This window comes from Augochlora pura, chromosome 1 (assembly GCF_028453695.1).
Source record: "Augochlora pura isolate Apur16 chromosome 1, APUR_v2.2.1, whole genome shotgun sequence".
NCBI classification, from domain to species: Eukaryota; Metazoa; Arthropoda; class Insecta; order Hymenoptera; family Halictidae; genus Augochlora; species Augochlora pura.
Window position 1 is genome coordinate 21,166,296 of NC_135772.1, and position 27,825 is coordinate 21,194,120.

The window sequence follows — 27,825 nt, forward strand, 5'->3', positions numbered from 1 at the left end:
GCCGAAAGGCGGTACATCTGCCGAGCGGTTGATCTTTCCCCTCCGGTACAAATAGACGATCGTCGATGAATCGAGTTGTCAATGGACAGCCATTAATAACGCTAATAACTGTCGGGTGCACGTTTTCGGGAAAAGGTCCCGGAGTCGCCTGGTCGTGGAGAAACGAAAAACGAGAAAAAAAAAAGACGACGCGACGGCAAGGTGGAGAGAGAGAGAGAGAGAGAGAGAGAGAGAGAGAGAGAGAGAGGCAGAGGGAGAGAGTGAGCGAGCTAGGGGGATGGGCGCACGTTTGTCGAACACGATGCGGAAGAGAGGAGCTACCGCGCGGGTCAAAGCACGCGGCAGATTGGCTACAAACAGCGACACAACAAATACTCGAGTCCTTATTGTGTTCGGTTCGCCCGGACAGTCGGCGAGAGACCGAGGCAGGGATGCACGATGCACCGGGGTGGGGAAACCTCGAGAAGAATCCTCGTTTTCAAAACATGTCCGCAACAATGAAGCTATTACGACGATCGTAACTGTTGTAGCTCGTTCCCTGCTCTCTCCCTCTCTTTTTTTTTTCTTTTCCTAGAGGTTTCCCTGCGATCTTTACCTGTACCGTGCCGGTCAGCTTTGTACGCGACTCAGCCTCGTTCCGCGTTGCATGATGACTCGCCGCGCCGTATCGATGCAACGCCGTATCGAATGCGCGAGCTCGAGCGAAGGAATCCGTCGGTTGGTCGCGCGAATCCTCGCGCCGGGTTACGCGAGATCGAAAGGTGAACGCGCGTGGACAGAGTTCGCAAATTGCTGGGCTGCGAAAAGCGATCTCGGTCTCCCGTGCCGACGGGAGTGCCGATGTTTTCCGGGGAGCAAACATTTGCCGTCGAGTTTCCGCGAGCGTCCCAGTTTAAAGTCGCTCGCGGTCAATATTTGAGGTGCATTTAAAATGGCCGCAAAGCAAACTAGATGGATCGGTCGGTTGTCCTCTTTATCCTCTCGAGCGATTATCCTCGGTGGTGCAGAAACGTTCACCGCGAGGTACTCGAGGCCAAGTGGGCATCCCTCGACTCCTCCCTCTTCGAAGTTGAGGAGCTTGAAATGGTTCCAGGGGTGTCTTGTTCATTCATTCTCCGGAAACACTTCTGCGCAGACCCGATTGAGATACCAACAAGCCGCGCCGCGGAGATGAACCGACCTTAATCGTCTGTAACCGTTTGTCGTCTCACTTCGGAATGCATTGTAGCAACTTTACGAGCCGTTTCCACGCTCGCTGCGAACTCTCCGGAGAAGTTCGCGGCCCCCGAACAATACCGGGCACAATGACGCAAAATCACCCGGTATAATGGTCACAATGTCGACGCTTCCTCCGTCTTCCGCGGCCTCGCAGCCGTCTTCGCGCCGACGCGACCGCTCCTGTATTACTTGCCGCAATCGCCTCTCCCCGCGGCGGCGAACAGCGTTACACAACATTTCGAAGACGATTCGCCGACTATCCACCTGGCAGATTTTCGGAACAGAATAAGAGGGGGGAGAGAGAGAGAGAGACACGATGGGAAATCGAAGGAGGAGGAGGAGGAGGGACGATGCGATTTCTGACGATGCTTCGGCGTTGGAACCGATTACGCGGCCAATGCCGGCCAGGCTCGGGGGAATAAATATAACGACAAAAAGATGCCACAAAGGGGAAAAAGCCGCGGAAAAAGAAGCGGCAAGAAGTCGGTTGGATGATAAATGTGCCGTCTCAGCCGTCGCGTCGGCGAGGCTCTGTTTCTCGTTTGTAAACGAGCATCCCTTCTTTCCCTCGACGGAAAGAACGCCACTCTCGGTTGCGCACCATCGACGCCGAGCTTCGACGTCCATAGTTTATTTATCCGTCCATTTATCTTCCGACAAGGATTCGAGAAATTAGCGGGCAGCCGGCGCAAAAACCGGCTATTATCCTCGATTAAATTTCACCGACGGATTCCTCGTGGTTCCTCCGCGCCTCGCTTCGCCTCGCCTCGCCTCGCCTCGCCTCGCGACGAAAAACAAAAGACCGGCGATCAATTATCGATTAAACAAGATTCCTCGCCAAGGATGCGATTCATTGTCCTGTCGTCGGATGAAAATCTCGAGCGCGCGAATTCTCCGCGGAAAATCGAGCCAAAGAGAATCGCTAAATTTGATTTCAATCCGAATTGGTTGAAAATCCTGGTAATAATTTTGTCGAAACGATCGAAAGTTTGTGGACGGTCTCGGGGTCGAATTCCGCGTCGAGCCTCGACGAAATCCTTTCGCGCGTTATGAACAGACGCTAATAAATCAACGGGCAAAGGGCAACCGGCGCGGTAACAAAGAAACGAACGAATAAGTTTGGGAGGGGGAGCGAGTGTCATCGTGGTAGAAAGGGGCGAAAGAAGCGAATTATCGAGCCTCGAATGCCGGTCCTTAACGAGCGATAATAACTCTGGCAAATAGCGTACATTTCTAGAGCGCTAGTTGCGCGTCCATTGTGAGCATAACTCGCGACAATCGCGCGTGCGAGGGTCTCTGTTTATCTACGAGCGAATAATACGGTGCTAGTGTTGGCTGCACGAGGGTACACCTTGAAGGCAGCCAAAGTGTAACCCCGCCGCGCGTATTAACCGCGCGACGAAGGGGTGCGCTCAAGTGGGCTTTCTGCGAGAGAACGTGTTTTGATATTGTAACGTTTGTATTAAATATCATTGGGAAGGGTGGCGGACGCGCGCTCGAGTTAAAAGAGAGAGAGAGAGAGAGAGAGAGAGGAGCAGAGGGAGGGACAGGGGGCGTTCTAAGCCTCTCGTTTATTAAGACATCATTAGCCGACTTGGGCCCCCTCTGTTTCTCGTGTTTGCACCCCTGCTGTTGGAATTTGCGCTTCTTCTTTCACAAGGCTAACGTTCTCTTTGCTCCGCGCGACGTAAATCAAAATGTTTTCTTTGCGATTTCTCGATTTATCGAACGAGCTTGCGAGCGGCGGGTCGCGAGAAGCTTTCCCAGAGGGAAAAGGAGAGAAGCGTTCGCAGCTACCTAGGCGCATGCAGGAGAAATCGTCGGTGATTCGCGCGCTAGGCCTTTTCCCGAAAGTCAATCGACCGTAAGCCACCCTTCGTCGATCGCGCGAGCGCGCGCGCGCGCGATCGTAAATCTTCCATAGAAATTTTCACGTAGCAGCCGTCGCGTCGAATTAGCCCCGTCTCGAAATTTTTGTCGGCCGTTGTCTCCGCGGCACCCTTCGGAATATAATCGTCTCCCTATTCTTTCCTCGTTTCGAGCACAACCGACGACGAGCGTCTCGCGACGCGATCGAAACCCGGTGAGAACGTTTGCGAGCAATTGGCGACTCGTTTCGGAACGACGACGACGACGACTTCTTCCGAGAATCTCGATCTTTCGAGGGTCTTCTTCTCTGTCCAGGATCGGAGATCGCTATTATGCGGTTCCCACCCCCGAAAAATTAGGGCGTGGCTGAGAGTCGTCTCGCTCGCAGTGGGCGCAACGAGTCTAGCGGCGAAACATAAAGGATCTGCGAGAAGTCTCCCGGGTCGTCCTGACTTTCGAACGCGGCGGATGCCGCAGCCTGTCGCGTGTACGTCCGCCTTGTCACCGACACAATGAGTGGAAGATTATCTACGATGGGATTCGCTAACGTTATATTGCCGGGGACCGACTCCTGCCCCTGCCCCTGCCCCTGCCCCTGCCCCTGCCCCTGCCTCGAGAGCCGACTCTCGTTCGCTCGTTCGTTCGCCCCCTCGGAAAATGGGAGAATCCGCGCGAAGAAAGGAGACGCTCTTCTCTTTTTCTTCTTTTTCATCTTTTTCTTCTTTTCCTTCGGCTGTCTCTCTTCGCTGCCGACGTGTCTAAAGAGGGAGAAAAAAATGCGTGATCTATAGCGATAGACGTATTATTCCTGGAGACGCGGGAATGTCTTCGGAGGCGGGGGACCCGACGCGTTTGAATCTTTCACGGCCCTTGCACGAACGATCCGTGGAAAATCGATTCGAGACGACGAGCGGACTTTGTTTCGCTGAAACGCAACCGCTTGAAACTTCGAGACCGATGGAAAAATATCGGTCGCTCTCACGGCCGCGCCCTCGGAATTCCTAATTGATCTCGAATCTTTTCATTTTAGGTCACAGTGGGGTGAACCAGCTGGGGGGTGTCTTCGTCGGCGGTCGACCGCTTCCGGACTCGACGAGGCAAAAGATCGTCGAGCTCGCGCATTCCGGCGCCCGACCTTGCGACATCTCTAGGATCCTGCAGGTCAGCAATGGCTGCGTCTCGAAGATCCTTGGAAGGTTGGTTGAAATATTGCTTGTTTCGAGATCACTGCCGCCGAGCTTGGAAAACTTTCGAGCTTTCGCTAACTCGATTCATGTCTTCGAGTGGAATGTCAACAATGATATCCATTCGAAAGATTGTGCCAGTTTCTACGCGTATTTTCAAGTTATTCGAGATGTTTGAGGTGTATTCGGTATTCAAAATGTTAAGATTTTAATATCGAATTCTTCTTGTATTCTTATTCTTTGAAATGATCATATTCTAATCGCAAGAGCTAGATGCCAGGCGACGATCGCGATAACCGAGACGGAACGGAGCAAACACAGTTGTACACACTCGAGCAATTCTATATAAACATTTGCACCACCTTGAATCTCACAGATACTACGGTATCGTAGCAGCGATTATGCTATATCGTAGCTGGCGATTTCAACGATTTATGTCAGACCCCCGGGCTTTCGCAATATATTTGAATAAACGTTCCGATAGAATTTCGGTAAACTATCGCGCGATATATAAATGAGAATCTGTTTTGGAAAATGTGCCTGCCGCTGTGCGCGGTCGATCGATCGATCGATCGATCGATCGATCGAACGTGGAAGAACGAAACGAGTTTGCGACACCGACAGTGGACAGTAAGGATTCCATCTACCGTATTGTACTGCAAAATATTATTGTTGCAGGTACTACGAGACCGGATCCATCAGGCCCAGAGCGATCGGCGGTAGCAAACCGCGCGTCGCAACGGCGGAAGTCGTGAGCAAGATTTCCCTCTACAAGAGCGAGTGTCCATCCATCTTCGCGTGGGAGATTAGAGATCGTTTGCTTCAGGAGGGTGTCTGCACCAACGACAACATTCCCAGCGTAAGTACCGGTAGTCTCGGCTAAAATTTCATCTACGAAAATGATCCGCGAACGCGTCCTACGTTCACCGTTCGCCGTTTACCGTCCACCGTTCACCGTTCACCGTTCACCGTTCACCGTTCACCGTTCATCGTTTACCGTGACGAGCGGCAAATGACTCGAGTAAATGGACGCGCCATCGAGCGAAACGGTAAAAAGGGCAGCGTCCGAGTTGTTTAATGGCTGGTCTCGTCGTAACAAGGACGGCAGTTTATAAAGCGTGTCGCAAGAAGACACGAGTAACGAACCTCGAGTTTCGGAGGGTGGAGGACGCGGACGCGCAGGCGTGTTATCGGGGGGTGCTTTCTCCTCGCTGACAAAACAGAAACACGTTTAGGCGCGGAAGCACGAAGGGCGTCGGGGATGGAAATCAGTTTTCTGCGAAGCGGTCGCGCGTAGCGCTGTTACCCTCGCCACGCTCGCCACGCTCGCCCCGATAATATCTCTTTGCCGCGAACGCGAGGAGGATTCGCGAGTTCCAGCATCCATTTCCGCGACGCTTCGGACGACCGGAAAGTTTCTTGGAATTTGCTCTTCCGCGTCGGTAGGGAGGGTAGGGGGGTAGGGGGGAACCGCGTCCAACCACAAAAAATATGATCGAGTTGGCAAATATCGCGAGAGCGTCCGGAAAGGGGTTCTCCGAGCATCTTGGGAGTTTTAAGCACGAAAGTTTCGTGCTTAAAAAAGGCGGAGCGCCGAGCGTATCGCGAACAAAAGAATCAATTAAGAAATTGCCAAGGGTGGACGGAATAACGCACGGATCAAAAGGAAATTTCCTGACATCTCCCTTTTCCTCCGATCTCCCGGAGACCCACACTCCACCCACTGATACGTTCCGAGTTGACGGCGACGGGGCTGGTTCTCATGGTGGTCCCTCGTTGCCATGGATATTTGCATGCGTCCAATAAACGGTGGCTAAGGGGCTCTCGACTTGCTCGGGGTAAAAAGCGAAAGAGGGTCGCTAAATTCTCTTTTCCTCTTTCCCTCTCTCGCTCTTCGTCTCCGTCTCCGTCTCCGTCTCCGTCTCCGTCTCCGTCTCCGTCTCCGTCTCTCCTTGGCCGCGCCTCCTCTCTTTCTCGGTCTCTCTTTCGCCGTGCCGCCCTCCTCCTTCGACCCTTCGCCTCTTTCTTTCCCTCTTTCTTTCCCTCGCGCCTTCGTAATGGGTTCGAGGTGTACGTACACCACCCTCCTGCAGATGCTTCGACAGAAATTCCGAAAGAAAGGGATGACGACGGGCCCGGAGCATTTTTATCGTCGTGAGGGAACCCGTCGGAAGTTAACTGTCTCCGACGCGAATAACAGGGCCATCCGAAAGATTGCTTCGGAGACTCTGTCTCTCCTCTCGCTTTCTCTCTCTCTCTCTCTCTCTCTCTCTCTCTCTCTCTCTCTATCTCTCTCTCTATCTATCTCTGGAGCGATCGAACGGAATTAAAAATTTCACGCGCTCTCCCAAAATTCCCTGTTCCAACCGACACGCCACGCAACCAATCTCGCCGCTACCAAACGTTGGAGCATTTTTCTTCTCGACGTTTAATCGTTGATCGCGGGATGTGATCATCGCGATGGGAAATTCAATTGTGTCCAGAAAGCGAAGCAGAGTGGACCAAATAATTGTAAAATGTAAACTCTAAAACTTCGAATTTCAAGAACAATTAGGATTCGAACGGAGACGGGAGCAACGAGATTGAAGCGAATTAACGGGAATGGGCAGACGGTAGGTTCCGACGACGCGACGTAGGAACGCGATTTTCCGGCACGGGCCGAGAGACGATCGCGGAATTTAACGGTTTAACAAATTGCACGGACGCGCTCAGGGTCGGAAGAGCCTCCGGGGCGAAGGAGGATCAAAGCCGGTGCACAAAGTATAATCCCGGCCGCGTTTGAACATCCTGTAAGCGCTTCTGAACTTGTTGTGGGTAAGATTAACGTTTCTTTAATGGCCCGTGTAATATTCCATTATGTACAGTTCGCCCGAGAATTATTGCGTCGACGTCGTCGTGGAAGGGGTTTCGGATGGCCGGAGGTGGGGGTCTATGGGCCGGGAGGGGCGGGCCGGGCCGGGCCGGGCCGAGCTAGCAGATCGACCGAATCGAGAAATAAAAGGAAAATCACGGGGAAAGCAATTTTTCTTGCACGGTGTTTGCAACTCCAGCGATATTTTTAGTCGCTCGGCCCCGGGGAACAATTTCCCGCAATTTCGTTATTCTTTTCGCCCGCAATTTCGACTCTCTCTCTCCCTCTCTCTCTCTCTCTCTGGCTACGATAGAACTCGAAAGTGGTCTTGGAAACGTAGGCATAGCTATCGAATGTTTCGGATGAAAAATCGAGTCTCGTATCCGTTATTCGATAAAAGGGAAATACTGTCCGCGAGAATGAAATCGATTCGAAAGCGTCGCCGTCGTTCGAACGGTTATAGATTTCCCTCTCTAGCCGGGTATATCCTCTCAGTGTCCTCGGCGTGTCGAAGGTTCTGGGCTGGCAGCCCAGGCGAGGTGAGGAGAGGCGAGGAGAGGAGAGGCGAGGAGAGGAGAGGAGAGGAGAGGAGAGGACGTTGCGACGGGAGGGTGTACGAGAAAGGGAAGGCGAAAGGTAGAAACGGAAAGGAGGAACGAACGTATTCCAGGCGGGTCGCGGTGATTGAGGGAAATTTCATTATTCTCAGACATTACCCCCGTTATTGTAATGCCATCAAATTGGATACGCTTCGTACACCCCGTAAAACGGCCGGAATATCCTTGAATATCCCGAGAGGCAGCTTGCTTCTTGCTTCGAGCTCGGAAAGATGCGGGAATAAGCGCGCGGCGGTGAGCGGCGGTGAGCGGCGACGAGCGGCGACGAGCGGCGCCGAGAGACGCGCGGAGTGGCGCGCCGTTGCAAATCGTTCCTTCCGCATAAATTCTGCTCGATTTTTCATCGATTTCAACGATTCTTCCCTTCGTTCGATCTTTCGAGCTTAATGCGGTTTCAATGTTTAATAACGAGAGATGCTCGGCATAAACGCGAAAGATCCAATTAGTTTGGAAGAGAGAAATATCCAGTGGCTTTGTGGACTGGGCGAACAATCGAACGGACAATGATTTGACAAACCCGGAACGGCTGCCAGGACGTGGCATCGGATTCGAAATGTCCTGCGAGGCTTTCGCTATCCGTTTCGTCGTCGAATGCCAGTCCCCGGTCGGATTTGAATCTGGCACTCGGCGTGGCGGACGCGTTATTGGTTTACTCGCACCACTGATTCCGGAATACTATCAGTGGTTCTCGGCCGATTCTCAATGCCGGACCCGTATACCGTGAAAACTGTCGCGCCCGCGCCCGCGCGCGCTCCCTTCCATTTCGACACGCTCCTCCTCCTCCTCCTCCTCCTCCTCCTCCTCTTCGGGCCACTCTCCTCCGCTCGCAATCCCCGTAGAAATACCAATCGAATTTTTCGGATTCATTAGCCAGCCTATCATTCTCCATTCTTACGCGAGAACTCTACGGTTATCCTGCCACGTACAGATTATCCGAAAGGCTAATTTCTAGCAACGCTGGCGAAATATTGAAACAATTTAGTAAACGAAAGTCACGGAATTCCAGATTATTGTGCCCCAGCTGTTACGATTTCGCGTAGCGTTAACAAACGTTAAACATTCGACGCGGCAATCGTTGACAGGTTCCGATCGAGCTGGCAGCGATTCGAAGAGAGAGAGAGAGAGAGAGAGGGAGAGGGAGAGGAAGAGAACCACTGGCAAACGAGATTACATTCGTTGTACCGGGCAGCCTGACCGCGATCGTTCTTTCCGGGAGTTGACGTTGATGTCTCAACCCCAATGAAAACTCCGAAATCACGGCCGGTATTTGTGTACTCTGCAACGTTGAGAGTTCTGTTTGCGAATTTGCGTCGCGTTGAAACAATCGAATTAAACATTGGCAAACGCGATGCAAATAGGTTGTCCGTCGTCGTTCGAGAGGGGTAGGTCGATCGAGCCAATGAAATCTTGCAAATTGAGGCTTTTTAGGCAGAGGGGGAGGGTCGAAAGGGTTGCTGGGAACGGGCGGAACGACGGGTTTCGATGTCGAGGCGATACCGCTAACGCTCTCATCAGCAGTGACCACGCGACATCTACACCGGCGCAGCTTCCTCTCCCTCTCCCTCTCCCTCTCCCTCTGCCGCTCTCTCGGACCCTGGGGTGGAAAATCACGGGCGCCGCAAGGGAGTTGAATCGGGGGTAACACGATTTCCCGTGGTGACCGAGCGTGTCCCTGTAATTAATAGTCTGCCGCCATGAATGAACGATCTCAGGGATGCGTTTGCACGCTGTTTCTGCACCGTTTCCACGCGCCGCTGCGAACGAGACGAATGTTTGAACGGATAGCCGACCGTGTTAGCGCCCTGGTCACGGTCCGGACCATTTCCGACGCCGAGCTCTTAATTGTTCGTAACTTCCCTGGGAAAGCGTTCGTTCGTCCGTTCGTCCGTTCATTCGGTCGACGAGGAAACCGTCCCGCGCGACATCGACGATCGATCCTCGATCGCGATCACGCGTTCCTCCGTGACGCGTCGGGGAACGTGTCGTTATCGGTCCCGATACAGTAACCACCAAGTAACCGCAACAATGCCAGCAAAGAAACAAGGAAAGGTGGAAGGAAAGAGAGAAAGGAAAGAAAGGAGAGAGAGAGAGAGGGAGAGAGAGAGAGAGGGAGAGAGAGAGGGAGAGAGAGAGAGAGAGAAGGAAAGAAGACGAGGTGGTTGGAAAGGGTGGTGGATCCTCGGGCCGTGGAAGAGCCAAAGTAATGGATGGCTGGTAGAACCCGAGGCGAGTGAATTGTTGGCCCCTGCACGTCCGCCTTGGAGACACCCTCGCCTTGCCCTGGCCGCGTAAATCAATGCACCCCTTCGTCCTCTCGCGTTACCAACCCCTCCTTGGTCGTGGCTGGTGCCACGAGCAACCCCTCTTCTCTTCGGCCTCCTCCACGGTGCTCTCGCAAAGCGGCGCGGAGCCGAGCGGAGCCGAGCGGTGCACAGGGCAGCCCTTCTTGGGGCTCTAGACGGGACCAAGGTAGGGGGTGGATGGAGGAAGGGGGAGGGAGGGTGTCGGAGCCGGAGCCGGTGCCGGAGACGTCCGGCTACTGCATTATGTATTTCTCACCGAACCGCCACTAACTCTCACCCTTTTTCATCCCCTTCGTCCAACGTTTCTTCCGTTCCTCTTCCTTCGCTCCGCTTTCTTTCTCCCTCGATCCCGCGGCCGCCGCCGCCGCCCCCCCCCTCCGTCTCTCCTCTTTCCCTCCGTTCCACCGCCATTTCCATAGCCGATCCTTCAGCCTCCGCCAAAGTCTTTTTCTTCCGCGCGAGCCGACGTCCCTTTTAATCACCGAACCGTCGCCGTCCCTGCCGGACCCGACGATGCTCTTATGGAATTAATTCCTTATGCCGGCGCACTTTGGCTAGCCCCGGAAGCGGCCGCGCGGCTGCGACACGCTCTTTATCTGTTTACCAATTAATTGCTAATTAAACTTGGCAAGGGTTGCGTTCGCGTCGCGTATCGTATTCGCGGCCCGCGTAAAACGATACGATGCCATTTTTTGTTGCCTGCTTTTGAAACAACATCGATGCCATCGTTGACGCATCGCTCGCTTCGGCGAGGTCAAGTGTCCGAGCAATACTATCGGCGAAGCCATGCGCCCTTTTGTTGGAGCGCTCGCGAACCTGCCCTGTCCAAAAATCAATATTTCTCTCTCGCTCGTGGCGCACTGGATCGTTCAAATATCGTACCGTCCTGTATCCTCTTTTAAAAAGAGCGCCCTCGAGTCCGAGAGAATTCGCCGCGAGTCGCCTTTCACGGATTCAAAGTACGCCGCCGTGCCGCGCCGCGCCGCGATTTCGTTTCGCGAGCGTCTTCGCAAAGAAGAGAGATGGGGAGTTCAGGGGGAGAACAGGTAAAACGTTCGGCACGGTTGTCCGAGAGTTTTCGATCTAGATAAAAGTTTTGCCCGTCTCTAACCTCTGTCGAAGCAGTTAACATCACTTTAACCGCCGAGCGATCCGGCAACCTTATACCTAGCTGTTCGTCGCCGTTCAAGTTCAACCACCGTGTAGCGGCTGTCCCGTCCAATCAGAAACGATCCGCAGTCCTTCGCCTACAAACGAGCGTGTGTCATCTCGAAGACGAGAGAGAGAGAGAGAGAGAGAGAGAGAGAGAGCGAGAGAGAGAGCCCTCTGCGTTCCCCGCGCGTGTACGGATCGGTGTAGCCGAAGGATATCGGTTTACAGGTTGCCCGATTGTCTTCAACGTTTTCCTCTTAGCGGACTATCGGCCACTCCGATCTCCTGCGAGGGATTTTTATTTCTCGAGGACCGGTCTCCTCTTCTTTTTTCGTCGGCCGTCGGAATCCCGAGCGCCTAGACGGTGCTAGCGGATGCCGGGACTCGTCGTCGCTTCTCGCAGCTTGCCCAAGGTTCCCCGGCCGCCCCGCAGATTTCTCATCGGACGGACGATTATTAAATCGTCTCTCGGCGGCTGGGGCCACCTGCTGCCCGTCGTCGTTCGTTAACGCGTAAAGTCCAATTGTTACGCATCGAGAGATAATCTAGAAAATTGTGCACGTGACCGATTGAAAAAGTAGGATCCGTCGGACGGTGGATCGCAGGAATCCGGCGGCGGCGAGGGCGGCGAGGGTTGGCAGAGGTTGCTGGTGGCGCGTTCTGCGTTCTCCGTCGTGCGTGTAGAAGGCAATAACGGGCGACGCGTGGCGTCCACGCCGCCCTTGTATTACGCCAGGGAACCCCTGCCGGCTTGCTAAATACCGCATCCCTCCGCCCCGGCCAGCCAGCGTCAGTTTCGGTTGCACCAACCCTCGGACGTCTTCGGACCCGACCCCTCGCATTGCCGCCAAAAACTACCCTCGCCCGTTCCAGATCGAAAGCTGTGATTACACGCGGCATCGGTCATCCGGCACTCTATCGTCGGCCTATCGTCGACGACGAAGGAGATACGCGCGCCGGGTCGAAAGGTCTCGCGCGCTCCAACGCTTTTTCCCCAGTCGCGATCCATCTCGTTTCTTAATCAGTTTTTCGAAAACTAACGACCAAACAAAATTCGAGCTCTTGCTCGATCGTCCTTGTATCGCACTCAATTCCCAATTTCCGGCCCTTTTTCGTGCTTCCGTTTCTCCCCGATCTTCCCCCTTATCTATCTGTCTCTCTCTCTCTCCCGTCTCTCTTTCGGTTTAAATTGCGGATGCCGCGCGTTCCTCGACTTCTATTTAAATGTAATTTGTATCTTGCCCGCGATCGCCCGTCCACCACTCCCTCCTGCGTTTCTTTTCCGTTTCCCGAAATTTTTGCCGCAGCCCCTCCCCCCTCTCTCTCTCTCTCTCTCTCTGAACGCAAACTTCTTTGCTCCGGAGGCACCGGATAATCTTCGGTGCCTAATTCACCCGTTCGTCGCGCGACATCCGCGTGTCGTTTCGAGCGATACAACTGTCTCGAAGAAACGCCTCGGCGACTCGGCCAAGTTTCTTGGCGTTCCGAGACGATAAATCAAACTAGCGGCGATAACTCGTGGAATAATGGCCCGCGAGATAACGATACACGGGAAAGGATCGTCTTCGTTGCCCGGAATCGGTTTCCAGCTCCTTTCGCGCCCCGACGCCGTATCTCTCCGGGCGTTTAATCTATTCCGCGATCGTTGAACGAAACGCCTATTATCGAGCATAATCCGTAGAAATGGTACTAGTTTCAATTACCGTGTTACAAATTTCATCCGTCGTCGCATCGACCGGCGTCTCGAGATAAAGCATCGCGCATTTACGGCTTCATCGCAAATGTTCCCTGGCCCTAAAAAGGGTAAGAAAAGTGTTCGAAGCTGTCGAGTCCCCTGTCAACAGCTAGCGCGATAGAGTTGTCTCCAAACAATCGTGCGACACGCCGTCTTTTTTTTCCTCCGGTCCAGCCCAAGCAGGATTTCCCACGCGGCATGGGGTCGGTGCGGCGGCCGTCGCCGTCGCCATCGCCATCGCCGTCGCCGTCGCCGTTGCGTAGGGTGCAAGATTTATATTACAAATCGGCGTATCGGCGCGTGGCGTATCGTTTCGCCCCAATTTCCAGCCGCTCGAATTCGTTACGATCGCAATTGGGAATAATCGTCGAAAAATTACACGCGATTTGTTAGGTCCGAGGCTCGTGGGAGCGTCGATAACAAGGATCGGTCGCCTCGACAAATTCTCGATCGTTCCCGACGTTTGCTCGGGGTCGTTGTTTCGCAGGTGTCGGTTTATTAGGCGGTTATTACGCGACTCTCGCGCAACCTATGATTTCGATGTTTACACACGGGGTCGTGCGGTTGCCGGCTGAGAATCGCGCGTTCCTCGAGGGGTGATTTAATGACGGGTTGCGACATTTTGCTCCCAGTGCTCTCGCACGCGCGGCGAATGCCACTTGCTCTCTTCCTTTCTTTCTTTCTTTCTTTCTCGCTCTCTCGTTCTCTCTTTATCTCGGTCCATCGCGCGAGACACGGCGACGATAGCACGCGTCACGAGTCATCGGACTCCGTGGTATCCCATTTCGAATCGCAAATCGGAATACCTGGACCAATTTATGACCTTGCGTATCGCTCCAAATTTCTTTCATTTAGTTGGGTTTCGTTCCTAAAATTTAGTCGGTCGCATCGCATCGCATAATTATTGAAACGCCGAGCCCTGTTGGAAGTAGATTATTTTGTAGCCCAATTTCTTAGAAATCGGATAAAAAATCCTAGGTGGTAGTACTGGGTCAGTTATTAGGATTCGGAGGCGAGCCACCTCGACGAAACAATTCGATAATACGAATAATTACGGTCGCGTCGCGTCGGCGGAGATCGCGCGGTAATAGCCTGCGCATTATATCTCGACGCGGATACTGTTTACGCTCGCGGCTGTATAAGTGTGCAATTTTTACGAGTGCTTATCCGCGGTAGTCGCGTATTTCCTGGGCGTCCCTTCGCCCCAGCGTCCCTCCGTGCGCGCCACGAGTCGAGTGCATTAAGCACGAACAGCGGAAGAAACGAAGGGTGCGACTCTCTCCGCTCCTCTCTCCTTGGGTCGCCTCTATTCAGTCCACTTCCGTTATCCTGGGGTCTGAACCAGACCCATACTCGCCGCGGCTTTATTATCGCGAAAACATCCTGAAATAGTAGGTTCGGGTGACTCGAGACGCGTGGTCAGAGAGCCACTTTACGAGGGTTATTCGAAAGTTATGAAAGTCTCGGTTAAGGGTGACGTTTCGCGACGGTAACGCTTCCGGGGAACGATCCTGTCCCGCATCCTGTCGCGCATAGTATCCGCGATAAATCAACGCGCCACCATTCCCCCGCCGCGCGTCTTCCTCCTTTTTGTTTCTCGTCGATCCTGGCCGTGATTTACGAATTTTTCGCCCGCTCGTTACTCGGATCTTTTCATCCGATTAGCTGCCCTCCGTAAAGGTTGCAAAATAAATAGGTGCAATTGTCGAGCTCGCAGTTGCTTCGGCGACGTCGCGATTTCTCTCGTATTTATAAGATAGCATAGAATGGAAAGTTTCGGCGATCGACGAATTATTGCCGCGCTCGTTATCGAGTCGTTTAGTAGGCATCGCGCGAGGATAATATTATGACGTCTCTATCCGGCGGGCGGCGGCACCCTTTTCAAGAATCAGCCACCCTCGGTCTCTTCACGGTTCGTGCTAATTTCATCGATCCGTCGGATTCTTCTAGGTCCCAGCGTGTCCCGAGCTCCCGCAGCGCGTCGCCCTTTGTGCGAAGCAGGATAATATCTAGGAGGACCCTTTCGCGTCGATCGCGTGTAATATCGCGCGACGCGTCGCCACGCCGACTAGCGGTAAAACGCGTCCAAGTTCTCGTTGCGGACAAAATATTCGAAACTTTACATATTCGATATTTAGAGCTCTCCGAAGAACGACCGCTGCCTCGTTATTCCACTATTGGAAACTCTTTGGAAAAGCGTTGGCCCCGGTGTCCCCCACCACCGGGGTGGTTCGTTCGATCCCCGCGCTAGCTGCTCGATCGCGGCACGAAAGCCGGGTCTATTGTGGGATCGATTTCTAGTGCGCGACGATTGTCGGGGAATAACGACGAGGGTGACACGCGCGACAAACGTCGAGAGACGTCGGCGGATAGAAAGCCGGAGGAGCGGCGATATTTGCGGTCGACGTCAATCAAAAAACGGTCAAACAGCCAGGACACTCGATGTCGCACCAGGACCGAGAGATTGTTGCTTGACTGGCACCCGTTCGCGTTCTTTCGGGTACGCTTTGTCGCCAGAGGACCTTCTTGCCGCAACGACTTTCCATTATGTCCCGATCCTGACATCGAGTGACTCGGATGTCGTTCGTTGCTTTTGTGCGCCTTCGAGTGTCCCCGGCCCGTCCGGCTCGTTGTAAACGGGCCAAGACTGACTCGAAACGAAAGCAAGCGGAGAACACCGACGCACCGACAGGACGAATCAATTTTAATTCGAGAAGTTCGAGGGAGGTCGAACGCGCGAATTCGGTGCCGGTTGCGTAGATGAAAATATAGAACTCGGGGGAATAAATTGCGGAACTATCGGCAGCAGAAGAATGTACCGCTTCGGTCCGTAGGAATTCTTTTACGACTTGGCTGGGATTTATACGAGCTGTAAGTGACAGACCCGACGAAAGCAGCTCGCAGGATAAATAAAAGATACGATGGTGAAACGAATGGTGCCGTGGACTCCTGCGCTGTCTAGCTGCCGGATATTCTCGACGGAGCATAGTTCCGTCGTAAAACGACTATCGCGCGACGCGAGAGCATTTTCCTTCCGTTTAATAAACGCTGGCCACGAGCGCACCCACCCGAGCCGGATAATTGCCAGACTCTCGCGCGATTCCAAAATTTCGCCCACGCGAATACCCGACCGCGACAATGCTCCGACAGCGTATCTCTCGAAACATAACGTCGAGCAGGCGCGAGTTTAGCGCGCCGAACAAACTGTGGCGGTTCTTTGCTAATTCGGATGACAAAGGTGTGTTGTCGTAATTCGCTTTATGGAAAGAAAGAGAGGCGTCGAGAGAAAGAAAAAAAAAGGAGACTCCTGTCCCGGGTCCCGTGCTCCGTGTCCCGGATTACGCGCGGAGAACTCTGGGATTGGCCATGGGAGGTTTCCTTTCCCCGAGGTTTGTTAGACCCGGTGTCAGGGTTCCACGGCATTGAAGCGGGCTGACACCTCGGACCTAGGAACCGAGGCAGTGTCATCCCCCTCGGTGCACCCGCGAACCCATCGCTATCACGGACACGTCCCAAACACGAAACAGACGTCACCGATACTACTCCCCCCAGTCTCGCCTTCGACATACTTCTACCTACCAGAATCTAGACATTGCGTTCTCCTTCGAAAGTTGCAAACGTTCTCGGACGCGATAGCGATATCGAAAATCGTTACAGAAGCGCGCGGGATGTCTCCCTCCCTCTCTCGCTCTCTCTCTCTCTGTTTCTCTCTCTCTTTTTCTCGTCGCGGGAGATCCCGCAGCAGCAGCAGCAGCAGCAGCAGCAGCAGCAGCAGCAGCCGCCGCCGCCACGGAATCTGCGGGGACACCGAAGCTGTTAACGCTTATTAGTCCACTTTGCGGGTGATCCGGCTCGCGCGGTGTCATTCTTCCCGGATTTTCTCCAGAGAAATGCCGCCAAAGGGCGCGAAGGGCGCGAGCAAAAGAAACAAACAGCCCCATTGTTCGGTGCCGTGTTCGGGAACCAGCCGTGGAACGGGTTCCGGGGCTTCCGGCAGGGGCGCCGTTAGGAGATTGCCGAGTGGCTCGACGAGAGGCGTCGTCCTCCGTGGCATCGGATTTATTATAAACAGGAAACGCGAGGGAATAGGGTTAGACGCCGCGGCTATAGGTGCGAGAGACGCGAGACGCGAGACGCGCGCCGGTGCGGCCGAGGGGCGGAAAGGGGTGGTTGCCGGGCGGGATGCGAGAGAGCGCTTCTGCCCGATGAAATGCGATGAGAGCGGTAATTAAAACGATGCGGTGAGCGGCTGCCGGTGTGTGCTCCACGAGGGAGTTAATTACCTCCGCCTTCAATTATATCCGTCTCGCGTCACTCCAAGGGGACTTCGGCTTCTACCGACCTAAGTACGCACTCGCGCGTCTGCGATACTCGCGATTCACTCGGAAACACGTGTATGCAAATAAGTACGCGCGATGTACGCCGCGCGCGCGCGCGCGCGCGACACGTTGCGTTTTCCGTCCGCGCGTATCCGTGCCGATCCTTCTCTCTCCAATTCGGCCTCGCTTCTCGCATTCTCTTCTACGCGGACCGTTCTCTTCTACGCGCCGCGATCCTATTCCAGCCATCCTAACTTCTTCGTTGTCGATCCAGCCTTTCGAAACGCCGACGCTGAAAGAGTCGTGTGCGAAATTTAACGCCTAGCGTTTCGATCGTTTCCGCTGGACAAATGGGAGAAACCGCACATTGAAATCGGGATAAAAATTACGTTCGGCGCGACCGCGCTCGCAAAGTTTGGCGACAGGGGTGTAGAGTTTAAGACCGAATAAACTTCCGAGAAGATCGTCGCCGTCGCGTAAGCTGTTAACCGTGTTCTCGTTGCTCGGTTGCAGGTGTCGTCCATCAACAGAGTGCTGCGAAACTTGGCGGCGCAAAAGGAGCAGCGGCAGCAACAGCAACAGCAGCAACAGGGAGTGTCGGCTGTCGGGGTCGGCGTGGGAGCCGGGAGTCCGGCCGAGAGCGTCTACGACAAGCTGAGGCTACTGAACGGGCAAGCAACGGGCTGGCCGAGGCCGAATCCGTGGTAAATAGACGCGATTAGAACGTAGGAACGTCCGTCGAGTTTTCATTTCGAGCGATCGACCAACAATTTCGTATCAGGTACCCGTCGGGAGCAGGCAGTCCGTTTCCGTCTCTGCAGCCCAGCCTGAGTCCGAGCCACTGCACCACCTTGCCGCCGGATCCCGCGGACATTTTGCACGCGAAAAAAGGTAAGAGAAAAACGGCAGCAGCCTGTAATTCTTTGCACGGCGCGAGACGGAACACGGAGAAAGACGGGGGCGAACCACCGTCCAGCGGAATCGGACGATTTCGTTCGGAGAGTCGGAGAGTCGGAGAGTCGGAGAGTCGGAGAGTCATCGGGCCGCCGACGCGCGGGGCGGTCTTTCGCGATTTTCTGCGCGAATATGCGGAAAACCGACGCACGGTCGGCTATGCGTTTGCATGTGGCAAAAGTGGCCAGCGCAGCGGTGAGAAATAGTGAGCGGGGGGATGGAGGAGGCCGGGGGATCGGAGAATAGGGGAAGAGGCGCGTGGAGGCACGTTTTAATTAATTAATCTGCCGGCTGAAACGATACTAATATCAATGTAATTCCGTCGGTGGGTCCCGCGGTTTGCCGCATGCGTGTGCAGCTTTTCCGGTAATAATTGTAACGTTTAAGCGAAACGAGAAAGACGGGGGGGGGGGGGGGGAGAGAGGGTGAGAGGGCGAGAGGGTTCGGGTGGGTGGAGTGGGCGTGGGGGAGTGGGTGGCAGCGGGTGGCAGAGCAAGGGTAGAAACGTGGTTGCAGTCGACCGACCAACCCACGCGAAATTGTACCTCGACCGACGGAATATTCTCTCTCTCTCTCCCTCTCTCTCTCTCTCTCTCTCTCTCTCTCTCTCTCTCCTGCCGGTTTGGCCCGCTACCCCGCCCCCTCGCCCCTTCGCCCCCTCGGCCCTCGCCACTCTTTCATCGTACGGTCGTGCACGCGTTCCCTTTGGCGGTACATCAAACGCGCGATTTCTTTTGCCCCGGTGTTTTCCCGCCCGGGTGGCGGGCGGTGTCACGAGCAGCGAAAAGCAACCCCGCGCGCTCTACGCGCGTCCGTGTGCGTACGCGCGTGTTTTCGTCCGTTTTTTTGCTCCTGTCCCCCGAATCTGTTACGCCTTCCGGCGACGCGCGCCGCGCTCCGCGCCGGAAGGAACTCGTCGAATTAAACAGGAGAACTCTGTGTCCTTTGGACCTTCGAGGGAAATTGATCCCGGACTGTTAAAAGACGCGACGCGTGGACGAGCCGCGTAGCTCGCGCGGTCGAAGCGGCGTTGGTCGAGCAGATCCATATCCCCCAATTTTTAAGATGGCTCGGCCCGGCGCGGCGGTCGTCGGCTCGAGCCGCAGACTCTCGCCAGGTTATTCGTTAATCGGGTTTCTCGACTGATACACGGGGTATTATTTTGTATTCCGGCAGGGTAGAAGGGATACAATCAAATATGGTAACTGTTGCGAGCGTTCAACCGCACGCGGACCCCGGGGGCCGGATTATCTCCGCGTTGCTGCAGGGTTGCTGCCGTTTATAGGATAACCCGTGTCAGGAGGGTTGTTTCTCCGTTTCTCTCCGTTTCGCTCCGCTTCTCTTCGTTTCCCATTCGGTCGGTCGGTCGGTCGGTCGGTCGGCGTCGTCATCGTCGTCGCCTCTCCCCTCTGTCCATGCCTCGGAGCGTCGCGCGCGCGCGCGCGCGCCCGCGTCCTTTCTCCCTCGCTCGTCTTCGTCTTTCGAAATTTTCTCTGTCCCGCGCGCGCTCGCTCGGCTAGGCCGATAGCAACCGGCTCGAGAGACGGAAGACGCCTCGGGCCAATCAGAAACGACAACTGGCACCCCATCGCGAAAAGCAGAGCGAAAGCAGATTACGGCGCAATCATCGCGCCAATTCTAGGCGCCTGTGTCCGCCTGCGAGCTGCTCGACGACAGCCTGCGTCGCGGCTCCTATCTTCGTATCCGCTTCCCAAAACCGTCGATTTCTTAAACGTACGAGTTGAGTCGACAGTTTTATTCGGCCGAAGAAAGCGAGGGTCGGTATTCGCGTCTCGATCTCGATCTCGATCTCGATCGATCTCGAGCAACCGCTCTACGATTCATGAAAAATGGCCTTCGATTCAAGAAAAGCAAGGACCGCTCTCGAAAATATTTATTCTTTCCTTCCGACCTTCCTTTTTGAGAGGAATCCGGGCGAGTCTCGACCATGCGGAGCACTCTGTGACACGACGACGCTGGAAACAGAAAGATGGGACCGTTTCTTCGCGACAGCGACTATCAAAGTGTTAATGCCTCGATCGTGGCGCATCGAATGTATGTACGTTCGACGTCGCCATCGTCAACGTCGTCGTCGTCGTCGTCGTCGACGTTGGTATCTGCTGGGGTGTCTCGTGAAACTGATCCACAAAGCATCCCTGAGCTGCATTGTGCCGCTGCACGAGACGAGACGAGACGAGACGAGACGAAACCAGACGAGACCAGACGACGCGAGGCGAAACGGGACGGGACGAGTAGAGTCGGTACGGGACGCAGCGGCATGTAGAGAAGAAGAATTCTATGAGAGGGTGGCGAGAAAGGGAGGACGCGAATAAAGGAAGAGGAGAGAGAGAGCGACGGCAGAAACGAACAAGAGAGGCCAAGGAAGAAAGGAGACAAGGGTGCAAAGAGACTCTGTGCTGATCGAAACGAAAGGGGTTCGGGTCGTAAGGCCATTGTTTTTTCACCTCCCGGGTCCCGTAGTCCCGTAGTCCCGTGCTACGCCGCGCCGTTCAGGCGGTGAACGGGGCAGGAGAAAAAAGACGACGCGAGTCCTGAATACGATCCCGAAATCTCGATGTACCTGACGTCGCGTCGCGTTACTCGATCGGGAAAACGAACCTCGCGTCGACGATTCGCGACGATCCTTTGAAAATATTCTTCGCACGCTTCCTTCGCTCAACGCGTTCGCAGGACATCGTAATCCTTTGTTCAGCGGTGCCAAAAAATTGTCCATTCTCGGTCCGCGTTTGTTCCACGAGGCAGCGCACGGCCGAACCGCAATCTCGCGACTTTGCTCGCTTCGTCCCCTGCGATTTCCTTGTTTCTCGGTGCGAGCGCGCGTTCAGTCATCGCCGGTCCCTCTTTTCCACCGCGGCTGTCGTCGATGGTGCATAGAGCACGCTCTCCGCGTTTCTGCCGCGTTCCGCGGCGTTGCTCCGCGGCGTTGCTCCGCGGCGTTGCTCCGCGGCGTACTCGTTGATCTCTGGCTGAGATACAGAGGTAAAACAATATAATGGCCGCCCGGTGCGCTCTCTGCTGCGAGACCCAGGGTGTACTGAGAGCATTATCGTCGACCTCTTTATCTCCTGCACCCGATCTCCCTTCGCTTTTCTTCCTTCCTTTTTTTCTGATTTCTCCTCTCCTTTTTCCCTCGTTTTGTTCGTACACGTCTCCCTCCCTCCCTCTCTCCCTCTCTCTCTCTCTCTCTCTCTCTCTATCTCTCTCTCTCCCCCTCTCTTGCTCTACGAGTCCGCTGCTTCTACTTCTTCTTCTGAAACTCTCTCGCTCTCTGTCTTGCTGCTCCCTCCGCCTCCCTCCGTCTCCCTCCGTCCCAGTAGGTACGCGCCATTGCAACCATGCGAAACCTTTTATCGTCTACCGGGACAATGCCGAACCTCTGTGGCTGTTCTCGTTGTCGTCGTCGTCGTCGAGTACGGTATCCTCCTCGTCGTTCTCCATGGTCGTCGTTGTTCTTGTTGCACCACGCGACCGTCGACGCGGCGGATCCTCTCGACGCGGAAACACGCGATCCGCATATTAATGGCTCTCCGATACCTTTTGTGGCAACGTCTCTCCTCCTGCCGCGCTCGGATCCTTTTCCGCCGACGGAAAAGGACAAGTTTTTAGAGAGAAATTCACCGGTTTGTTTCCCCTTGTTTCATCCGGCTTTCTTCTTTCTTTTTTTATCGTTGCCCGGGTCTGAACCGAGCCGACCGCGTAGGCTGAACATTTTCGGAGGTTAAAATCCACGCGCCTCCGATGCTACCCTCCCGAATCCGCGACAGCTCGCTCGCTCGCTCGCTCGCACGCACGCTCCCTCGCTCCTTACCTCTTCTTCTCCAGCTTGAAAGATCGCGCGTTCGATCGTCGTCGCGAGAAGACCGGCCGAGGTCATCGACGATTAAAGAGAGCGATTCCGGGCCTCCGCGTCCCACGCGCCCCACGCGCCCCACGCGTCCCACGCGTCCTTAGAAAGTACTCGCGCGGTGCGGTGGTGGTAGTCGAGGCACCGTGTACGAACGAGAATATTTATCAGGTTTTCCTTAACACGTTCCGTGTTGCGTTCCGGATCGTTCTTAGCGCAACGGAGCGCCGAGAGAGAAACTCTATGCATTGGATTCGCAGGTCAGTGGGTTGTCGCGTCGAGTCATTCAAACCGGTGTCACTACCGCTCGATTTATCGTGTTCGTCAATCTTGGAAGACTGACCTCCCGCCGCGGCTCGGGTTACCATCCACGGCGACGTCTTGCGATCGAGCAGCCCCTCGACCCCGCACCCTCTGCAACGACACGCCCCCCCCCCCCGTGGGCCCCCCGTGTCCCCCGTCCCCCGTCCCCCGACCCTCACCGTCACCCTCGTCGCCGTCTCGCTTCGCCCTCTCGCCACGTTATCCTGCAACGACGCGGCGTACTCCTTTGTCTTCCGTTTTATTCTCGTCCGCGCCGATGAACGGCCGACGTCGATGAATATCTACGCCACCGAGCAAACGATAAAAACTCGCCATTTCGTGATCACGCATGGCCTCGACCGCAACTCGCAAACTCGCGCGCGACTAGCCGCTCGCAGCTCGAGCAATCTTTTCTCGGGCTCCGCGTTCACCGGTCACCGGTAACCGGTCACCGGTAACCGGTCACCGGGTTCGAGAGCCACGCACGTGCGAATTCGGATAGAAATCAGAGCCACGGAAATGGCACACCTCTCGGCCAGGTCGCCTGGAAATCGCCTCCTCTAATCGCGTTTCATTCATTCCTGCGATTTTCTTTCGCTCTGACCTCGTTGGCGAAAACTTATCGCCTCGTGCCAATCTCGATCGAAAGTTGCTCGAACCTTCGCCCTGCTAGTTCCAATTTCTTTGGATCGACTTCACCGCGACGGTAGATCTTTTATCGAATGAGAGAATTACTCGGGCGGTGGGAAAAATAACAGGAATAAAATACGCCGTCGCGACTCGGTCGACGCATTCGTCCTCGAACGATTGGTCGGCCGCGGTAAGAACCGGGCGCTCGACGGCTGCCGAACGTTCGTCAGAAGTTTCCGTTTTCTCGAAAGTCCAACGAATAAAACGGATCGCCGCGAGTCTGCTGCCAGTCGAAAGACAATAGGTGCGAAACCAGCGCGGATAAAACCGTCGAGTCGGCGCGCGGCATAACGCTCCGAAGTCGATACGTAGCATAACGGCGGATGATCGTGCAAAACGCATCGGCGAGCTTTTGCGGTGAGCCATGCGCGTGGAAGCTCTGCGGTCTTCCGCAGGGAGAAAACTTGCCGTATACATATATTGCGTGTCGGGCGTTATTCACCGCGCAATCGAGAGAAATAACAAACGGCCGCTCGCTCCTTCCCCCTCTGCCCCCCCTCACTATCTCTCTCCCTCTCTCTCTGTTTCTCCTCGGCCGGTTTTGCAATTCTTGTACGTGCCGCGCGCAAATCATCCCGGCCCCGGGCCCCTGCCCGGCTATTACGAATTCCCGGCCGCGTCCAGAAATCGGTGGTCGAGGAAAAATTCTTTCGTTCGAACTAGTTGGAAAACACACGGCGGAATTCGGAGATGAAATTCCGCGGCCGCTGCAGATACGTGATCTGATGCACCGATGTTTCGCCCGCTGGCCAGGCTCTCTTTGGCCGACCTATCGCGACCCGCCGGATTTTATGTGCCGCGTTCCAACAGAGGCGCGTATCGTGCTCGTATCTTCGACGAACCTTCCAAGGCAAAGCTACCCATTACGAAACACCGCTCGATCGCGAGCTCTTCTTCGAACAGTGCCACAAACGATCCGATAGAAAATGGATCGGAACGCGCGAGAGGGCACGTCTAAACTCTTGCTCGTACCAAATAAATATTTGAAAGTTGCTTGGGTCGTACCCAGGAAGACGCCGGCTTCGATCGAATTTTTGGGCTCGCGAGGAGAACCGAGCATATTTAACGGAGAGCCCCCAAAGAAAATAATTATCAAACTACGTATAATAGTCCCGAACATTCCTCTCCTAATTGTCCGCGGAACGATCAATCTTCCGGGCTGTCCCGGTGGTACACGGTCTCTCGGTCTCGCGCCGGCGAAGACGACAATAAAGATCTATCCGTCTTCCTTCGCCTCTCTCGAACTCTTTTTGACACGTCCGCTGGCTTTAGCGTCGGCTAGGCCGTGCTCGATCGAGGGAAGCGCGCGAGAGGGTGACAAAGTGTCTCCGCCGCGAACGGGATAAGAAGCGGAAGAAGGGGATGGCGTTTGGCGGCGGAGATCTCTTTCCTTAGCCACCGTTTTCTTCGCGACTCGAGGAGGGTAGAGTATATCGAAGCGCCGCGCCGATCCGCCTCGTAACGCCAATCGATACGCGCGGCCAAGACTCTCGGAAAATTTTTAGACGCGAACGTCCGCGAACGAGTCGTCCGCGAATCGAATCCGCGCGTGAAACCGATGGAGAAAAACGGGGCAGGCGCTCACCGCGGAGAACTCGCCGAAAAATAGGCGAAAGAGGGATCGTTCGATCTCCGCTCTCGAACATCGGTCCGCTCGACGAACACGGAAGCAACCCTTTCGAGAAACAAACTCACCGACGCTCTTTTAGGCAACGTTCACACAGCTCGGAGCCAGCAACCCCTTCGCTCGTCGCGTACACACCGCGAGGGGATGAATATAACGTGACTCGTGTATGAATAATGCCAAGTACGTGTTACGTGTATAAAGAGAGCCGCGCGAGATCCGCTTGGTAAAAGGCACTCCGCGCGACTTCCGCGTTTCGAAGCGTAGGCGGGGTTGGAAAAGAAGCCGGAGTTTAAGGGGAGTCGTCAACAACCCCTTGGAAATTTTTTCCTCGCATTCCGAGGATCGTCGGCCGGCTCTTCTGCCTCTGCCTCTGCCTCTGCCTCTGCCTCCGCTTCTGGTAGTCTGGTGACGGGGCGGCGCGACTCTTGCGGTCGATCGTTCCTTTAAAACGACTCGGAATGATTTAACGAACGCGAACGTTGTCCGGAGCGTTCGTCGATCTCGATGAAACTGGAAACGTTGTAACTTTCGATAGGGTTCGTTCCACAGCATCCGCCGCGCCATCGATTACGCGACACGGCGTATCGTTGGTACGCGAAACGATCACCGGAGGCATCGCGTGACGTTACGCAATCGCCGAGGCGTGCTCGTCGTTCTACGGACGATTGAATTATGATGGTCGCGCGCGGAATATGTATCGGGCGACTTTGCTCGCCGGCTGACCCAATACATACATACATACCCGATTCGCTGTGCGACGCGCAAACGCGTCGGGCGCGCGTTTGTACTTTCTATAAATTGTTATCCAGAATTCCGAACGATTCGGCAACAAGCTCGCAAATCTATTTACTGATTCGGCAAAGCGAATCTACTCGAGCGCAATTGAAATTTTATCTAAATAAGTCGGTCTTGTCGTCGGGAAGGAAAATTACCCGAAGCTATTTATAATTTGTTTGCGCGCGAGAAGAAGAAGCCGCAGAGGGACGCGCGCGGTAAAAATTCCGCGGGAGGAGTAAACGCGAAAAAATTACAGCCCGGAAGAAAAGCAAACTATCCGCTTCCCTCTTTCTCCTTCTCCTTCTCTTCCCTTTTCTGTTTCCGTCGGTCTCCGTCGGCCTCCGTCGTTCCCCGTACATTCGTCGCCGTATTAATTCGGCGATATTAATCAAGCAGCGAGTTCCTAGGTACAAAAGGGTACCGTCGCGAGCGCAGTAGGAACCTTATTGTTTCGGTACCCTCCGGTTCAATATCGACGTGGCCTGTGACGCAATGCGTATACTCGGTGCACATCGTACACCAGCATGCCCGCGGTCGCGCGCGTGGATTCTGAAAACTATGAGGGATATATGCAGACGGAAGGATCACAAAGGCTTTTCTCGTCGCAAGCCGGAGAGCGGAGCGTACTGCCGAGAAGAGGAGACGAGGGAAGAGGAGAGGAGAGGAGAGGAGAGGAGCGCGGAGCAAGCGAGCGAGCGAGAGCAGGTGCCGACTTCGAAAGAGTCGAAAAGAGTTCGACGCGCTTGTCGACGGGGGATCCTCAATCACTACCGTTTCTACGAAACCCTACGTCCGTGTACCATACGTGGGAGCGACCGCCTTCCTTTCTCCGCCTCCTTCTCCTTTCCTCTCCTCGTTGTTTCACCTTCCATCGGCTGGCACCGCGTGGGATTATCGACGAGACCTGCCCTAGACGAATCGTACAAATAATTCCGCGGCATGTCTTTCTTTCTCCAGAGGGCGTCTCTCTCCCGCTCTCCCGCTCTCACCGGACCGCCTGACGATGCCTTTCGAACATCTTTTGAAAGATTCGTATTTAGAAAAGGAAACTGTTTGGAAACGTAAGGGAAAGGAGAAACGTAAGACCGTTTAGAGACGCGGACAGTGTGGATCGAATGGGCCCGAGAGTCAGGTGGGAACGCGTTCGCTTCGCGAATTCGAGAGTCATGAGAACCAGCCGCGACCACCCGCAAACAGGCAGCGAAAACTAAAGCGCGGCAAATGGGACGGAGAATAGTTTGCCCGGCCAAGTCGATTCCCCGGAATCGTCGACGGGGGTTACGGTTCCTCGGGCTGGCTTCTATAGCAGCTCGGCCAAGGAAAAGGGTAGCCGCGCCGCGGGCGCACCCGCTTCTCGCTGTTCTCGATCGTTTGTCTCGCCTCCGCTCTGGACTCCGGAGGGATCGCGGGAGGGCTCGGATCGAGAAAATAGCGGGAGGTCCCCGCCGCGGTGTGCCTGTGGGAACGCGGCCAAACCAATATCTTTCTCAGACCCGAGAAATAAAAATTCCTTACGCCGCTGGCCGCGCGACATGAATCATTTTTCCTAGCCGGGACCATTTCGCGAACACCGGTTGCTATTAGATTGCTGGCAAATAAATCTTCGGTCGCCGAGCACGCGACGACGCTTGCGCTTCGAATCGTTTCGAACACCGTCCGCCGTTTCAGCGACGGGTCGACGTCGTCGCCAAATCGACGTCGAAACCGTCGTCGATTCGAAATTATTCGAATTTGGTCGAATTCGTTGCTTCGTCGACGCTTCGACCGCCGAGTCGGCAATTAGAAATTAAAAATTAAAAATTAAAAATTAAAAATTGAAAATTGAAAAGTTTGGTCGCGCAACGTCGATTACTTTTCCAAAGGGTCAAGGGTCGCGCTTCGTCTCTCGACGGAAAGCGGACCGTCCTGGCTCGGGTACGAAGGAAATTGCAATAGCAATCACGACTTTTATCCGGACGATCATCTCCGGCTACCGGATGTTTGCGCGTCGAGTTTCACGGTAAAACATCGTTGTTCCCGATTTCTGATGCAAGGGTAGATTTATCTGATTGGACGAAGCCGTTGACAATGCAGCTGCAGTGCCGTCTTTGGCTTCGTTTCAGAGCCGATACGACGAAACGATTAATCCACCGACAACGCTGTTCTCGGGGGTATAACGTTACGCCCCGCGTCGTTATTATTCCATTATGAATTTTCATAAGTTTCGGTCGCAGCGTCGAATTCCCAAGAAAGAGTGGGGCGCCGCGGCCGCTCGGGGAGCTTTCGCGAAAAATGAAAAATTCGTCGGCAACGGCGATGGTCGCGCGCGTACCGAGCAAGGAGTGTCGGCCAAAAAAATTCTGCAAAGTTATTTGACCCTCG

General features: G+C 54.8%; 1 protein-coding gene across 1 annotated transcript in view; it reads left to right on the forward strand.

The window, feature by feature from the left end:
• Window positions 1-27,825, forward strand: part of LOC144478444 (paired box protein Pax-6) — a 59,123-nt gene that overhangs the window by 13,999 nt on the left and 17,299 nt on the right. Inside the window, exons 3-6 of the mRNA XM_078196324.1 lie at window positions 4,118-4,283; window positions 4,950-5,130; window positions 17,762-17,952; window positions 18,030-18,139. Coding sequence (XP_078052450.1) covers window positions 4,118-4,283; window positions 4,950-5,130; window positions 17,762-17,952; window positions 18,030-18,139 — 648 coding nt within the window. The remainder of the gene's footprint in view (window positions 1-4,117; window positions 4,284-4,949; window positions 5,131-17,761; window positions 17,953-18,029; window positions 18,140-27,825) is intronic.